Raw genomic sequence first — 17,192 nt, 5'->3', positions numbered from 1 at the left:
GTTACGGACTTCTTTGCGCCATTCATTTTTGATGTTATGTATCAGAACAAAATCATCATTGTCTTACAAGTATTCTGCTTGTTAATATTTGTAATATTCTGAATCACCTTTTGGGTGAACTGTGAAAACGCACTGCTATATATTGATTGAATTTGTATATATTATTCCGCTCTAGCTTTTAACTTCCTGTAGTACTGGGATGTACTCCTGCTTTCTAGGAAGCTGAATGGAGGCATCAAGAAACTTAGAGGAGGGAAATCTCTGATAAAAATCCCCCAATCACTTCTACTTCTTGACCACAAGATTGCCCTTTCTGGGCATGTTTTCATCTTCTCTTGTGTCTGGCAGGAATCTGGCCTAGAAGCAATCTCTGAGAATCATCTTGAAACTAGTGCCCACATAAAAAACATTGTCTTGTTTGAAAGTGTTTTTGTTCCAAGAGCAGGTTAAATCTTTTCTTTTGGTCTCTTCATTCTTTTTTGCCTGTGAAATCAGATTTGGCATCTGTGTTAAATTCTGCTAATAAGAGCTCAGGAGGTTACTGACCAACAGAAACTTTGTCGTGGTTCAAAAATTCATGTATGTTGATGTGGGTTACCTTGAATACAAAATACACAACTGAATACCCCAGAGTAATGGCATCTTGAAAAAAATAAACCTTGTGAATCTTGAAGACTTCTGATTGTGTTAATACTTTTAAAATTCAGATTTTATGACTGCCCCAAATATCAAGTGTTCAGTCTGGGAAACTGGAAAAAAAAAATTTTTCTCCCTCTTGTTCTCACACTTAGTTTATGCATTGCAGCAAGTAATTTGTAATGCAAATTGAAAATAAAATTTCTGAGGTAATTCTGTTTATTCTTAACTAAATATGAAAAATCACGGGTATTGCATACTCTGTGCAATTTTGTTTCTTCATAAGCAGAACAGAAAGAATAGTTTGTTATTGCAGCTTTTTATGCGGCAGGTGTTTAGGTGGTGCTTGCATACCATTTGAAACTGTTATTGTTGAAGATAAAATTTGGTGTGCAGAAGGAAGGAACTGAGTGAGCTCCCTGCTTATCTTGAGAGATTGTGAATGGAACTAAAGTATTTTTCCCTGATCTGGAAGTTAAAGGAAGTTAAAAGTGCAATGAACCTCTGCTTCCGTAGTTGAAACTTTGATTTCAAAATTGGATGATATTGCTGAACAGATTAGTTAAGATTTATTCTACAGGTACTGCAGAGTCAGCGTTAGTGAAGTTAAAATATTCACTCTATTTTGGATGAGCTGCTTTATTGGGCTGAGATAATGCTTAAAGAAAATAGCTAGTGCCCTATCTGTGTTTGAGCTAATGAGTTGTATGTTCTGGTTTCAGTGTTACTATGCTTGCTGCTGTTTTTCACCTTTCGTTCGATATATTTTGATTAATATTGCTTTAGTTTCCTTTCCCTCCCACAGAGATGTCCTCTGTTCAAATTGAAAAACAGCTATATAAAATTTTTTCTGAAGAGCAAGTATTTTTTCCAAGTTATGATCATAAACTGTGCTTTAATTACTTGCTCTACATGAGTACCTTTGTTGCAAGTTTTTGCAGTGCTGTTGCTTATAAATACTAACTGCAAATATCATGGCTGTGGAACACTTGGCTACTTCTAGTATATCCTTCTGATATTGTTTCATTACAAGATTAAACTGATTAATTTTCTGCAGTGGAAGGATGCACTTTTTTGATGATGAAGTAGTAACTTTTCTGTAGAGTGCTTTCTGTTTTATTGTTTTAAAATGATTGAGTGAACAGAACCTGCTGTGGTTCTTTGATTTGAATAACCTGTCTGCTTTTTAGGTGACTGGTGCTGTTTTCTGAATGCACATTTTCCTTAAACTAGCTGTTTTCAGAGCCGTGGAATTTTTCATCAGGGATAAGTATGAAAAGAAGAAGTATTATGATAAAAATGCAGCTAATGCCTTCAATGTAAGTAAACACTTCTGCTAAGAATTCTGTCACTTTTGTTACTTGAAAGTTGCATGAAAGAAATATAGAAAACATTACATGTGTTAAAATGTCCTTTGTGGTAAAAAAAACTTTTTGATACAGTAATAAATGCTTTATTTTATCTGTTGAAATTTGATTCCTACATCCTTCAAGTACAATGTACACTGTCTATTACATTTGTAACAGCAAACCATTATGACCCAAGAAATAGCTTCCTTCAGAACTTGCATATTGTGGTGTTCTGTTCTTTTAGTGATGGATAGTTCTTCAGCAGTATACTTGGGAGTTCTTTCTGTGCATCTCTTACTGTGTTACAGGAATAAAATGGGATTACTGTTCCTCTTGTCTTTCTTTCCTCATTCTTTGTATTACCATGATAAGAGATCTTAAGATGTTGTAGGTCCCTATTCTGTGGGTCTTGTCACTCTGCTAAATGCTAAAACTTTGCTTCCAGTGAGGTGTACTGTGGCAGGAAGTGTTCAAGTGTCCCTGGAAGTGTTCAAGGCCAGATTGGATGGGGCCCTGAGCAGCCTGGTCTAGTTAAAAGAGGAGGTTGGTGGCCCTGCATGTGGCAGGGGGGTTGGAGCTTCATGATCCTTGAGGGGTTCCTTCCAACCCTGGCCATTCTGTGATTCTGTGACAGCAAACATGGCCAATAAGACATACTGGCTGTTTAATCCAATAGCTGTGCATTTGCCACAGTAAACTGATAAAATTGCTTTGTAAGAAAGTCATTTAAAATGTAAGCCTTTCATAGAATCACAAAGGCTTAAAGAGGCCTTAAAGATCATCTAGTTCAACTGTCCACTTACCTTCAATATTTCCCTGCTAAACTGTGGCCTTTAGTACAACATCTAAATGTTTCTTTAATGCTTCTAGGAATGGTGACTCAACTGCCTCTCTGGGCAGCCCATTCCAGCTGCCAACTTCCCAGGAGAATGTACTGTGGAAGACGGTGTCAAAGGCCTTGCTGAAGTCTAGGTAGACTACATCAACAGCCTTTCCCTCATCCACCAGGCGGGTCACTAGATCATAGAAGGAGATCAGGTTGGTCAAGCAGGACCTGCCTTTCATGAACCTATGCTGCCTGGGCCTGATCCCCTGGTTTTTCCACACGTGCTGTGTTATCTCACTCAAGATGATTTTAATGAAGTAGAGTCTTACTGTTTTTTCTTGATACAGCTGTTTATGGAGTGTACAATCTAGTTCATGTTTCTGAATTTTTATATACGTACATGTATGCTTAAACTCTTGTATGTCACAGCATTATTTAACTATGGCCTAACACAGAACTTACTGGTCAACCTGACTACTGAGTGACCTCTGTTAGAGAATGAATATCAGGATGGGAGTAGAGACTGGGTATTTATCCTACCTTTGCCATCCGAGAAAGTAGATCTTTGAATGATATTTTTATTTTGGAAGGTTTGAACAGCCTGCAAACTAGAGAAGTCAATTTCATTAAGCTCTATTGAAGTAGAGGGAAGGTTACTTCGCGTAAGCTACAGTTTACTGCTGTTTACTTTGATTCTGAAGTAGAAGATGATTTTAAATGATTTGTTCCCATGTTTCTTTAAAAGACTTGCAAGGTCGTCCTAAACAGTGAGTCTAGCTGTTTAGTGTGACAATCTACTTCTGCTTTAGTATATTTGAATGTGTAATCAGATTTTGCTTATGGTACTGCAGACTAATATAAGGACAAATTAAGAACAGAATCCAGAAAAGCTGGAGAGATGAATGTTACTGCTGAGTAGGAAACAGCATTTTATTTCATCTTGCCTGGGCTTTTCTTTCACTAACTTATGTAAATTGCATAATTTGTCTGATATAGGAACACAATCTGATTATGAAATAATTAAACAATAGATGAGCCCTGCAAATTCACACAAGTGCAGTGCCTGCCTCCCAACCTGCTACTTGTTTTCATCGGTTCTCCTTGGCTCTCAGCCCAGCTCTTATGCACTTGTATTTCTATGTTGTTCTGTGATTATCTTTTGAGTGAGCCTTGGATTGACAGGAAAGAGGAAGAAAAGGTGGAGGTGGGTGTTCTTTTGGCATGTCCAGTATGCTTCTTTCCTTCTCCTGGGTACATTAGTCAGTGAGGAAGCAAAGTGACAGAACAGGCATCTGTGGGCACAAACCAGAACATAGGAGGTTTCATCTGAACATGAGGAGAAACCCCTTTGTTGCGGGGGTGATGAGGCATTGGAACAGTCTACCTAGAGAGGCTGTGGAGTCGTCTTCTCTGGAGATATTCAAGACTTGATTGGACACATCTTCCTGTGCAACATACTGTAGGGAGCCTGTTTTAGCAGGAGGATTGAACTTGATGATCTCTAGAGGTTCCTTACAACCCCTGTGGTTCTGTGGGGTGTGTGTGTGTGTGTGTGTGTACTGTTATTTCTGTAAACAAGTCAAACAGATGCAAAAGCAGGCTCACTAGGCCTTGAGGTTGCTTTCCTTAATCATAGAATCATGGAATGGCCTGGGTTGAAAAGGACCACAATGACCATCTAATTTCAACCCTCTGTTATGTGCAGGGTTGCTAACTACTAGACCAGGCTGCCCAGAGCCACATCCAGCCTGGCCTTGAATGCCTCCAGGGATGGGGCATCCACAACCTCCTTGGGCAACCTGTTCCAGTGCATCACCGCTCTCTGTGTGAAAAACTTCCTTCTAATATCTGATCTAAATCCAGTAATTTTGCTGAAGTGGTACTGAAAACCTCAAAGGTGATGTTCCCAGATCTGGCCTTACTATTCAAGGTGCTTGTGATAAAAGCTGAAAGTTGCCTAAAAATTGTACACTTTGAGAAAAAATGTTCAAAACCATATGCTGTTTTTCTTAGATTAATTTCGACAAGATCGTAAGCTTTTTAGGTTTGTCTCACAGTGCAATGTCTGTGTTAATATATTTCTCCCTGTTGAAGTCAGGAGCATATATGTCAGGTTCAGTTCCTGATTCCACAATGCGCGGGTTTCTTGTATCAAAATGCAATTAGTGGAGGTGTCTTTTCTGACAAAACTGCTCAATGATGAATTTGGTTTTGAGAGGCCCTTATCGTGAAAATAAAGTTACCCATTGGCCAGCAGGGCTTTCAGATATGCAGGCTCAAAATAAGCATGTATGAAAAGTAAATTATGGTTTTTTTCGGTCAAGAAAACTGAAAAGTAATGCGGGATAAAGCTATAGCATTACATTTTATTGGCTAGTTACATTTTAAACAGAAAAATGCATTTCAGCAGAAATCAAATAGACTCAGCATTATAAGTTTTTCTAATTTCTGACTTTAAAATATAATTTAAAATGCATGGATTTCAGTTTTCTGTACAGGGGATATGAGAAATACTGATTTCTGTATCAATGTTAAAAACTAAATGAGTGGAATAATTTACTCAGCACTTTGAAGTTGGATTACTGGTATACAGTTGCTTGTTTTCTTGCTTAGACACAATATAGAGGCTTGAGAATTCAGAGCCTGACATCCTTTTAAACAGCGGGATGTGTGGTTTTGGGGGTGGTGGTACTGATTTTGTTTCATTCAGCGGTGGGACACAGCCTAATATCCATTAGGGCTAATCCTAAACTAAGGTCTTAAGCTTTTTTCCTTGAGAAAAATCTTGGAATGCTGCATGAATGGTAGACCCTGGTCTTCAAAGTGAGGCGCTATATCATGTTAGCAAAGTAAAGAGCTTACGAAGGTGATCATGCTAAGCTTGTTCCTTTTCTTAAGTTTACTTTCATGTATACTTTAGGTGAAACCAAAGAGCAGTAACTCTAGTTCAGAGTAAGCAATGCAATTTGAATAAATCAAGGTGGGGGGGAAGAAAAGCCATGAAAAAAATCTTGAGGAAAAATACAGTTAAAATCAATCTGACAATTTAAGGAGTAAGGTAATGTGGATGAGTTCTGAGTGTCTTTCATTTTATTTCTAATACTTAAATTTGAAACATTCTAATAATTCAAAAATTTGAACTTTGTGTTTGCTGCTTCATTATACTGTAATACAAGGAGAAAAGGATTTAGAAAAAACATCTAACGTTGCATTTGTAGAAAGAATTTATTTCCAGATTAATGATTACTTTTTCATGGATTATTTTTCTAATTTAACTGCTGCTATAGGTGCAGTATTTGATTTGTTAAAGTTTTATTCTGATGTACGCAGAGAAAAAGAACGGTAAATAAATGACTGTACCAAATGAAGCAGGTATTACACTTTTTGTACCTAGCGGGAGTATCTTCAGACAGATGTACTGAATGACTATTGTAACATGCTGCTGACTTTGCACAGCTGTGAGCTGTATCTCCTCTGTGTATCAGTTATTCAAAATCTGGCCTGATGCAGGGGATGAGCAACAAGTGTGGAATGAGGCTATAACCTCTGTAAGTGCCAGTCAGCCCAATTTATATCAAGCTTGATAAGCAGGAGTATCCTTTTTTTAAAAAAAAAAAAGTTAAGGTGTATTTTAGGGAAATGTAATCCTCAAGGAAGCCCTTTAAGGCAGACATGCTATTTTATTCACAGAATCAATTACCTTTTAGCCAGCCCAAAGAATGGAAAGGTTGTAACTTCTGAAAGTATCATATGGCTGTAATAATCTGTAACTGCTTACATACAATTGTAGGGTTCTGATATTATGGCTATGACTTTGCAAGCAGCTATCCGGTATTTATTATGTTTAGGAAAATGCATACTTATTATTAAAGTACATTCCAGTTAAGCAGTGTAGCCTGTGACAGTTAGAAGTAGTATTTCTCAGGCCAGTGCCTATCATAATTCTCTTACAACATCAGTAAGAGTCACAGTGGTATAAAAGAAAGTCGTTTGCAGTCATATTTGCAGTCATACTGTGGTGGAACTTCGATTTGTCAAAACTTCTACCAACCAACTGCTGAAGTCTCTCAGTCTGGCCAGCTACCTTCCTGTTTTGCTTTTTGATATGATGTGATTTTGAAACGTGCAGGAATTAGTGTTCATTGTACTTTTTTATGGATGCTTGAATTCAAAAGAATTGAGGAATACTACAAGTAAAAATGTGAAGCTGTCTGTATTACTTGGGGATATATGTCATCTCTGTGCTGTGAAAACCTCATCTGACTTATTATTGCTAATAGTGGGCATTTTTTCTTATTGAATAACCACCTTGAGAGCAGCAACAAGTCGATTGATTTGAAATACTCACAGAATACTGTTGTCCTCCTAAAATTTACTTTCTGCCAAGCCCTCTTTTTTTTTTTTTTTGCAATATGTAAGCTATGAAAAAATGTAACATACAGCATAGAATATGTTAAAACAAAATTCACAAAATGGAAGAATAAAGGGCCTTTATGATCTAAGGTACAGTGGCACAAACATCTTTCTGTGCAATATGCTGTGGTGTTTGACTTGCAGCTTACTGCTTCCATCACTTCTGCAATCAACTACAGACACACGTATCAGAGATATCAGGTAATTGTGTATGTTAAAACTTTTCTTTATGTGGGTGCTAATATGAAGCTGTTCAGTAACATCATTCCACTTCAGGCTTACTCCTGAGTTTCACTTTTAAGCATAGGCAGATCTTGTATTTATGTGCTGCTTTTGTACACAACCGTGCAAGAACTGAGTGCTAAAGCATGCAGAGCAGTTCTTTCTCTTACAATCTGAGTTGTAAAAACTCTTGCTTAGTAAATCTGTTGTTTGCTTTGGGTTTCCATTAAACTTCTTGTTCTTTGTTTTCTCCCAAAGCGCTTTTCAAGCAGCACAGCCTGCAGCTTCCCAGATACCTTTCCCCAAGAATCTGAACCTGGATGCTTGAATAAATAACCTGAAGGACTTAACAGAAGTGTTGTAGTAAATATAAGCAGAGCAAATGAAAGTTTAATCAGGGACATAAGGCGTGTTCTGAGATAACAAGGTATAAAATTATCATTATTTTTAGGAGACTGAGAAGAGAAGGCTTGTGTAGTTCTAAAGCTGGGTATACAGAGGGGACTCCCAAGTGGAAAAATACTGTATGGGCGAGGCAGGCGGCTGCATTAACACCCTCAGACTTCAGGGTTTTTTTTCTATTCGGGCTTTTCCTCCTCTGTTCCTCTCACCAGACCTTAGCACAATTGCAACAATACTTTTGTTTCTTCAGTGTTTTGCTATTTTTGTCTGGGATATATTGGTATGTTTCTGGATAACTTATTCTCTTACTTTGCCATACTGCTTTCAAGAAAGCCATAGATATGTGCAGTGATGCAGAGCCAGAAGAAAGTTGATGAGAATTCCAGCTGAAGACTGTAGCTATCACAGCCTGTGTGCTTGTTGTGCAAGGGGATTTTTTTTAATTATTTTTTAACTTTATTTCTTCTAGTGATACTATGGCAGATCAAGCTATTCTTGACTTTTAGATCAGGTTCTCTTTCCCTTTTTTGTTACTTGTATTGCAGAAACCATATTTACCATAGACTTTCTACCACTACCAGCTGATGCAAGAGATTTTAATGACTTGAAAATGGAACATATGCAGTTCATCAATAGAAGTAGTGTTGAAAAATATCCTAATCTATTTAAAGCTAATGGTCTTTTTAGTTGAACTGTCACAACTTTTGATTCCTTCAAAACATTTGTATAATACCAAAAAGAGATGATATACAGCTTAGTTTGAAAACAGGATGAGTATGTTTTTCTAGAATCTGTTTAGAATATTACAACAAATGCTAGAGGGCTGACTTTTTTACCCAGAGAAAGAGAGCACACTTAAAGCATTAACTTACTTTTGTGACTATTGAGACAAAGCATTTATTTGACAAGTGCACATTTTTGCCTTATTTTTTTTCCCTTGATTCTCTAACCAATCTGAGGACTAAGTACTTGAATCCAGAACTGAAAATTAGGAGATTGCTTTCAGAGATCACTTTCTAGTCTGGAAGAAGTTTGAAGATCAGTCTTAGAGTATTAATAACTGTAACTGTTAAACTTGTTTTGCTTCTTCTCCGTATTTGTATCCTAAGAAACAAATAAGCATAATCTGCTTAACTGATGTGAAGACAGTGTCTGGTTGTGTAGGAATATGAATATCATCTTTCTCAAGAGAACAATTTTGCTGATGCTAAAGCTTAGTAAATGTCTGAACAGAGCTAATGAAAGTACATTGATTGGATTTTTGGACAGGCGTAGCTTGCCTGATTTTTTTATTTTTTATTTTATTTTTTTTATTTCTTTTTTTTTTTGCAAAAATAAAATAATGCTATGACTATACATAGAAAAGTGAAGTGCTCAAGGGGTGACTTGGTTCGACCCTTTGTTCACTCAGGAAAGAAGGCAAACAGTGTTCTGCATCTGTAAAATGTTGTTTAAAGCTTTTTCTGAAGGAACTATTCATTTTGACTGATTATCTCTGTACTGAGTTCCAGATACCTGTAATCAAATGTATATAACTGATAAGGCAGAGGGCAAGTTGTTAATAAGGCCATGTCTTTAGACATGCAATGGCCGAGAGAAATTACTTAAGTTTCACAGAGTTTTAGGAAGTCAAGTTTGAAGCCACCATATTGTCTAACATAAAATAAAATAGTACCCTAACTTTGATATTAAAAAAAAAAAAAGCAACAATGACTTTTATGTCATAGGTGTAAAATGGAGAAGTAGTGAAGTAGCTGTTGGTTGTACCTAAAGATAAATGATGTAGGTATTCTCGCAAGCAATCTCTGCAGTTTTTAATTTAAAAAAGTATAAAAGAAGAAAACAGTTTCTCAGAATGCATATGGAAACTGCATTGCTCATAGTGGATAGTGAATCATCTCCAGCTCATTCTAGGTACTTTCAGCCTCAGAAAGAATGATATGGCACCAGCTATTCCACTACGTGTAGTGTGAATATATTATCATGTACTGATGGTATTCAGAGAATAATAAACAAATTTTCTATATTTAAAAAAAAAGTGTGAATTATGTATGCAGGAGAAGCTCTGTGAAACTCTTAAGTTCATGGAAAGAAAAGAATAATGGATCTACATTTTCCATGCTTTAAAACACTATGTATAATTTAAGAGGGTTGAAATTAGACAGGCAACTGGATAAAATGTGATGTGAATTTAAAGACTGTGATGACACATTTTCCAGAAAGTTGTCTAAAAGGAGATTAGTGCAGCAAATGTGTTGTGTAAAATATGCCACGTGAGCAATTTAAGATGTAAAAATTTGGGTATGATAGGATTGGTGAAAAGTAGCTGTACAGTAGCTAGCATTGAGAAACATTCAGTCAGTGGTGTGGGGAGATGTTACTGATGGCTTAAAAAACAAGCCAAACCCCTCTCCTAATATTACAAGAACCGTAGTGTTTTTCCTAAGTGGTCTATGGAAAAAATTTTGAATCAAGTAATAAGTATATTTGAAATACACTAATAAAGATAGGTATTAAAAGGAAGTGCGATAATACCATACAAAAACTATGATTTGAGGGCAAGGATAGTGAAAGTTGGCTAAAATTGTTTGTATGATCATGCTGGTGGAATGAGTTAGATTAAGAATCACACAGTAGCTTGGAGGAGCCCCTAGAGATATCCAGTCTGCTCAAGGCAGCTCAGCTAGAACAGTCTACTTAGAGCTGTGTTCCTTGGGTTTTGAGAACCTCCAGGGATGAAGACTCCACAACCTCTCATGGCAACTTGTTCCAATATTCAACAACCCTTATTTAAAATGTTTGTTCCAGTGGAATTTCCTTCGATTCAATTTGATAAATGTCTCTTGGTCCTTTTACTAAATATCTGAATATCATAGGCAGCATTTTGCTTCAGACTTCCTAGTTCCCTGCTACCAGGTATTTATACACACTGGGATTTTTTTTCTCCCTATTTCTTTCCTTCTGCATTAGCTTTTTCTTCTCTGCACTAAACAGTTCTCAACTCACTAAGCCTCTCAGTGTCTGAAAGATGCTTCGATCCCTTAATCATTTTAGAATTCTTTTGTTGGACTTCCTCCTGCTGGCCTATGTCTGTCTCGTGCTGGGGAGCCCAGAACTGGACATGCTGCTGACACACATCCAGCTTGTCTTCCATGACCTCTGGATTCTCTACTGCACAGCTTCTTTCCAGTCAGTTGACCCCAAGCCTGGACTGATGGATGAAGTTTTTCTTCCCCAGATGCAGGACTTGCTGCTCCCCTTTGAATTCCATGTGGTTCCTGTTGGGCTATCCTGCAATGTTGCTTTGAATGGCAACATGCCTACATACTACATCTACTCCTCCTGATTTTGTATCATCTTCAGACTTGATATGATGAACTGTCCCACTGTGTCATCAGTGAAGCAGTTAAGCAGGCTTGGCCCCAGAATCAACACCTGAGTATACCACTACTGACTTTTGTCTTGAACTTAGACTTTGCCCAGTAGTGATTAAGTGAGTTATTTGATATAAGAAGCAGGGTCTTATTTTCCCCACTTCCAAAGGGAATCAATTACTTTCCATGAGGAGTAAACATGAGTGGACTGACCTAACTACAGGTTACTATATCAATGCAGACAAAAATTCTGTGAAAGCTGAAATCCATAGTGATTGCCAGTTCAGTGTCAATCATGAAAATGTATGTTATCTTGGTATGCGGTGGAGAAGGTGTTGCCACTTTGGAGAAGAAAGGTGTTCTGAAGTGTTGAGAAGCTCTATTAAAGACAGTTTTCCCTGGAACAAATGCAGATTGAAAACAACTCTTAGATTGGACATAGGAAGTGGAGAGCACTTGAGTAAGAGATTAAAAGCATCTGTTTATCCAGTGTCAGTCTTTAATTAAGCTAATGTGATTCTCACTAGCATCCCAAGATGTGGACGTTTAAAGGAGAAGCTGAGTGACCCCCCAAAGAGTAGGCAGCAGTACATAAGGATGCTCTTAGAGTTGGATAATAAATATAGCATCAAAATCAAATGCTGTTGGAAAAAAAAATCTCCCAGAATATTCATTGCATGTCTACTCAATGAAAATTTTATGAATGTCTGTACTTCTGCACATATACAGAACTATAGCTAGGTTTTGCACAAGCTTCATTGTATTCCTGAAATGAGATATGAGCACTCAAAAAAGAATGGAGGAGAGGTGAGCACATTCAAACGTGGGTCCCTGCATCTTTTTTCTGTAGTGTTTGTCCAGCAATCTGAGCACTGAATATCAGTGTTTTAATAACTAAAAAGCCTAACCAGTTAGGCTAATGAACTTCTGGAGATTTTCAGACATAAGTGCTGGAAATAGTGCATCAGCATTCGTATGCTGCTTTCAGTATTTCAAGAGCAGACGTTTAAAAGTGGTAAGCTATTGGTTGTGTGTATGTGCATTTATTACAAGTGCTGCTTTAAAATAAAATACTAATTTAATTTTGTCGGCATGCATTGGAGATGTGCTGTAATAAAGGCAATGAAAAGCATATCTAGTAGCTGAACTTAAAACCTGTCAAATGAGTATGGAGTAGACCTCTTGATTTAGATTATTTCCCTGTATATCGTGTGCATTTAAATTGGCCACTCGAGGGCACCTTTGTATTTGGTTCAGCTCCTAACTTCCTGAGTATATTGACCTGGTTTCATAATGCACTCATTTTTAATCTCTCAAATCTTGTGAATGATAGCACTGTAAATTTCATATTTAATGGAAGCTTTATGCAGGTTTCTAACGCCTCAGCTTGAACTCTTTAATAAAAGGCTAGGTAGCAAATTGCATTATATAAAGAGCGAGGTTTTAGAAAAGCTAAAAATAACAATTCATGAAAATTTCTAATACGTTGACCTTAACACCCATTCATGTTTGCATGATCTACTTGACAGGACGCTGTGGTGAGGTGGGGGTCTGCTTCTACTTCTAGGTAGGCAGTCGGACAAGAGGGAATGGCTTCAAGTTGTGCCAGAGAGGTTCAGGTTGGATATTAGGAAAATCTTGTTTTCCAAAAGAGTGGTTGGGCAGTGTAACAGCCTGCCTAAAGAAGTGGTGGAATATTCTTCCATGGAGGTGTTCAAGAAGTGTGTGGTCTTGCTACTTAGGGAAATGATTAAGTGTGCACTGTTAGTGATAGGTAGGCGGTTGGACTTAAATAATCTTAGAAGTCTTTTCCAACCTTGGTGATTCTATGATTGTTGCCTAATATCAAATATGTTATTAAAAAGTTAACTACAGTGAAATCATTTACTGGTTTTTGTGTGTGTTCTCTGATAGCTTCATTCAGTGTTTCTTTTAACCTTACTTTTCACAGAAATAGTATCTGGTGAATAGACTGCATCAAAGCCATTGGGCAAATAACGTTTGTATTGATGCTTCTACATTAACTACTAAAATAGCGTGTATCTGGATAGCATCATTGCAAAGAACTAACATGTTCAGTGGGGGAAATATTGGTGGTGGATGGATGGTTGGATTAGATGATCTTGGAGGTCTTTTCCAACCTTGGTCATTCTGTGATTCTGTGATCTCCTGGTAGGGAAGCCAGAGAATTGGAAAAATGTTATAAGCTTGCAGATCCATTCTTTTTTATTTTATGAATCACAGTCTCTTATAGATGATAGGTGAAAATGAAGTCTTACATAACATGTATATGTATAACATGTATTCTCTTGTTCTGCACTGAATATCAAAGCTTTTAAAGTCTGCACTGAGTTTCATTGTACAAAATAGTCATTTTTGCTATATCAGCTTTCCTAAAACAAATAATGCAAAGAGATTAAAAAATTGCTAAAATCAGATGACAAGTTTTTTGGTCTCAAACTTGATCGAAAATTTATGATCTTAAGAGTATAAATACAGAGACTTCAAGAGCTCTGTACTTCATTTCCTCTTTTAGCCAAATCTGAATTCACTTCTTAATTAAAAGTCCCAACTATTATTCGATTAAAAACTAAATGAAATATTCAGATGATACTTGTCTGTTCATAATACATTTTTAATGCATGCAAACACATCGGCTTTATTCTTAGCAGCATGTACGGATGGTTGTAGGGGTTGCCATTGGTTTTGCCTTTTGCTTTGAAGTGCCAGTAATCAGCTTTTGTTCATAGCATCTCAGAGCACTGTGGTAGCACATGTTGTCGGAGTGTATCATTTTGTGCTTCTTGATTTGAATTCTGGAAAATGGCTAGAAACCACTTCTTGCTTTTTTTGGCATAGAGATCTAGATAGATTTGTTGTTTTATACATGTGATCACAAGGGGGAGAGTTTTGGGTTGTCTTTAATAGCCTTGGTGACAGATCTCACCCCTGTCATCTACTTGTCCAAATGTCTTTTTCTATTAGATCTATTAAATGAGTACAAAGATATTTTCTACCTCTCCTGCTGCTGCTCTTCAGACTTCATTACTGGTGTCAGTATTAGCCTGTATTTTAAAATAACTTTCTTTTTGGAGTTTAAGAACTGGAAGATCAGAAGAATAGTAACAGAAGTATTGCTTATGGAATAGTAGTTGTGCAAAGCAGATTGTTTTTGCTGCTCAAAAGAGGGGGGATGTCTGCTTGCGGTCAACAGCATTTTCAGGTCCTTAAACTTGCTCTCAGGATTGGAGTTGATCTTCCTTCCTGATGCTTCTGATCAGTCTTACAGGGGCAAATCAGTGTCAAGAAAGGCTGATAAATACTGAATGGAAAACACATGTATTACTTGGAGAGGGAATTATGTAGTGTTCCTTTTCGATGACCTCAGTCTACTAAAAAGGTTTTCAGTTTATCATTAAAAACCTTGGTTGGCAATCCTGAGTGGTGATCAGCTATAAACACTTAAGGTGCATTTGTGGCTTTCAATTCATGAAAGGCAGGCTCACCAGCATGGAACGTAGCATGTTTTGGGACTGGGTGTGTGTACCTGTCCCAAGTGGCTGGGTCTGGGAGTTAGCTTCAACCTTGGTGCTCCCACTGCTGACTGCCCAACAGTATTGTTACAGACGTAGAAGTAGGTCATTGAGCATATGCTTTCTCAGTTGCCATTTGTTAGTCAAATGAAATTCATTAGCTTGCCAGCAAACTGGGACAGTTTTATGAGCTACCTTATCATGGTAATAATTTTAAAAACGAAGATTAAGCAAAGCTGTAAGAGCAACGCACAGCTTGTCAGCAACTGCTCCTTATCAGTATTTTATTTCTTCTGTCTGATGTGACCTATAGGGGCCCAGGCTGTTTCAATGGTGGAGATGGCATGGAGAAGCTATTAATGCTAAGTTTGAATGATCAGTCTGTCTTTTTGCAGCTAAGTCATCAGGATAGTGTCGGTGCTGCTTGAGGATGATTTATGCTATTAAAGATTATTAGTGTGGTTTTTGCTATACATCGTATCTGTAAAGTGTGCTCTGCTTTGGAAAGAAAAAAACATGCCACAACCTTTCTAAGTAATAGCTGGGGGGGCAGCTGGATGGAAAATAAAAGCTGTGATGTTTGTTAAATTCTGGTATGTAGACCTGACACAATGAAACACCTGAGTATGGACAAGGACCATAAGAGCTGGAACTACTGGGACTTAATGCTAGCTGGTTTGCTCTGCATCTGTGTAAGGCTTCTCTGCATGTAAGGCTTCTCTGCATCTGTGGCTGACTGGACAGCTTTGAGTTCAGGAGCTAGCTTGCTCAGTGCCAGTAGGGAGCAGGATGCTGGGCAGCTGTCACTGAGACACATTCCCAGTGGCAGATAATTCTCCAGGCTTCTCTGGTAGCCTGATCAACTCCACAATGGACTGTATCAGTCTGTCTTTTAATCCTGTTTTATGCTTAACTTTATCCTGCCACTCAATTTAACTTGATTGGATTTTTTTTCATTCAGATGTCCTTATCTGGTGCAGCAAAGAAGATAACAAATTTAACATGATGCAGTGGATGATAAAACTGTTCAGCAGCCCAAACTCCTTTCATTACTTTCATTATATAAATGTAATCAGTTCTTTATACATTGTAATGTGTCTTCTCTTAGAAATTATATTCAGTCATGCACCTTTTGTACTCCTGCTTAGTTCAGTATTTGCATATGTCAGGCGTGTGTTGAAGTGCTGGAGTTTAGCCTAAAGTGAATGCATTTCTGCTTTGTGTCTTCAAACCATTTGTATTTTTCTCACCTCATACATCCTGTTCCATAGCACAGGCAGACTTGCAACTGCTTTTCCCTGTCTGTCTGCTTACAGCTTGTATGCTTCTCTTTAGATTTGCAAAGCTACAATAATTTCAGGACTTCATAAGATTTCCTTATCCTGGATTACATATTCCCTTAATTTATGAAGATGATATGCAGATTGAGAGGGACTATTACAGAGTATACCTTATATTTTTTTTATATATATATATATATGTGTGTGTGTGTAATTACTGAGTTTATGGGGAAAAAAACCCTCATTATATACGCTTTATGAATATCCATCTATGATACTTGCAGGATTGGAAATATGGGGCATGAGGTAGGGTTTTTTTCTGTAGTTATTTTTCTTTAACTTCAGCAAAAACACGTCATCTGAATTGGCTATTTTGATCCAACGTAATGACCTGCTTTGCAGTAGCTTCCTTTACTTATAAGTTTTTATCATAGATAGTAGAGATGATACAAGACACTGTAGAAGTGTCAACTTTATAGCTCTGAGGATCTACTGTGTGTTTGTTGAAAGTAATTCAGTTGTATTTTTGTAGTAAGGATAACAAAAAGATAATGATTTTATATACTGGTTCATAGAAGAGAAGATTCACCTGACTAGAAGATCTGGAGCTCTACCTCTAGAATGTTGCTTTATGTATATGCTTCATAAACCCTAAGCTCCTCACTCCTTTGGAGTGATCTTAGAGGAACAGTTAATTAGAATTTCAATTAATGTATAACTCTGAGATTTTTTGCATTGTTTTTACAAAAAATACTGTTGTGGTGAACAAGAACAAAGGCATTCTTCTCTCAAACTCCTATGGGGACAATATGACTTTGTGCTTTGGGACATTAATATTTCAGTGGTCACATTGGAAAAAATGAAAAACAAATGAAACAGATCTATCTTAGGCCTGTGATATGATTTTGTCCAGATTCATTTGCTTGTATACTGTTCCAGAGAATTCTGTTGTAGGTCTCTCATTCTTGCTTGACAGAGTTCCGTTAGAATTCATGCAGATAAAACTTAAGACATTAAATGCAAATACTTTGTCTACTCCTTTTGCTTTTTCTGTGTTATGTGTTTTTTTTCCCACACTTTAACAATTACTGAAAAAGAATAAAAATCACATCTTAGCTGCCTCTGCTCCTCTCCACCCCTTTTCCAATTTTTTCTTG

The 17,192-nt window shown here is 37.2% G+C and overlaps 1 protein-coding gene across 6 annotated transcripts in view; it reads left to right on the top strand.

Annotated features, from left to right (window-relative positions):
- The window catches only part of SMAP1 (small ArfGAP 1), a 93,508-nt gene that overhangs the window by 28,289 nt on the left and 48,027 nt on the right, over positions 1 to 17,192 (top strand). For all 6 annotated transcript variants that reach the window (XM_090136189.1, XM_090136188.1, XM_090136191.1 and 3 more), the window contains exon 4: positions 1,880 to 1,955. In XM_090136189.1, coding sequence (XP_089992315.1) covers positions 1,880 to 1,955 — 76 coding nt within the window. The remainder of the gene's footprint in view (positions 1 to 1,879; positions 1,956 to 17,192) is intronic.

The sequence above is a fragment of the Phasianus colchicus genome, chromosome 2 (genome assembly GCF_987193195.1).
Source record: "Phasianus colchicus chromosome 2, bPhaCol1.hap1.1, whole genome shotgun sequence".
Classification (NCBI taxonomy): Eukaryota; Metazoa; Chordata; class Aves; order Galliformes; family Phasianidae; genus Phasianus; species Phasianus colchicus.
Note: the sequence above shows the minus strand (reverse complement) of the source record. Positions and strands in the feature narration are given on the sequence as shown.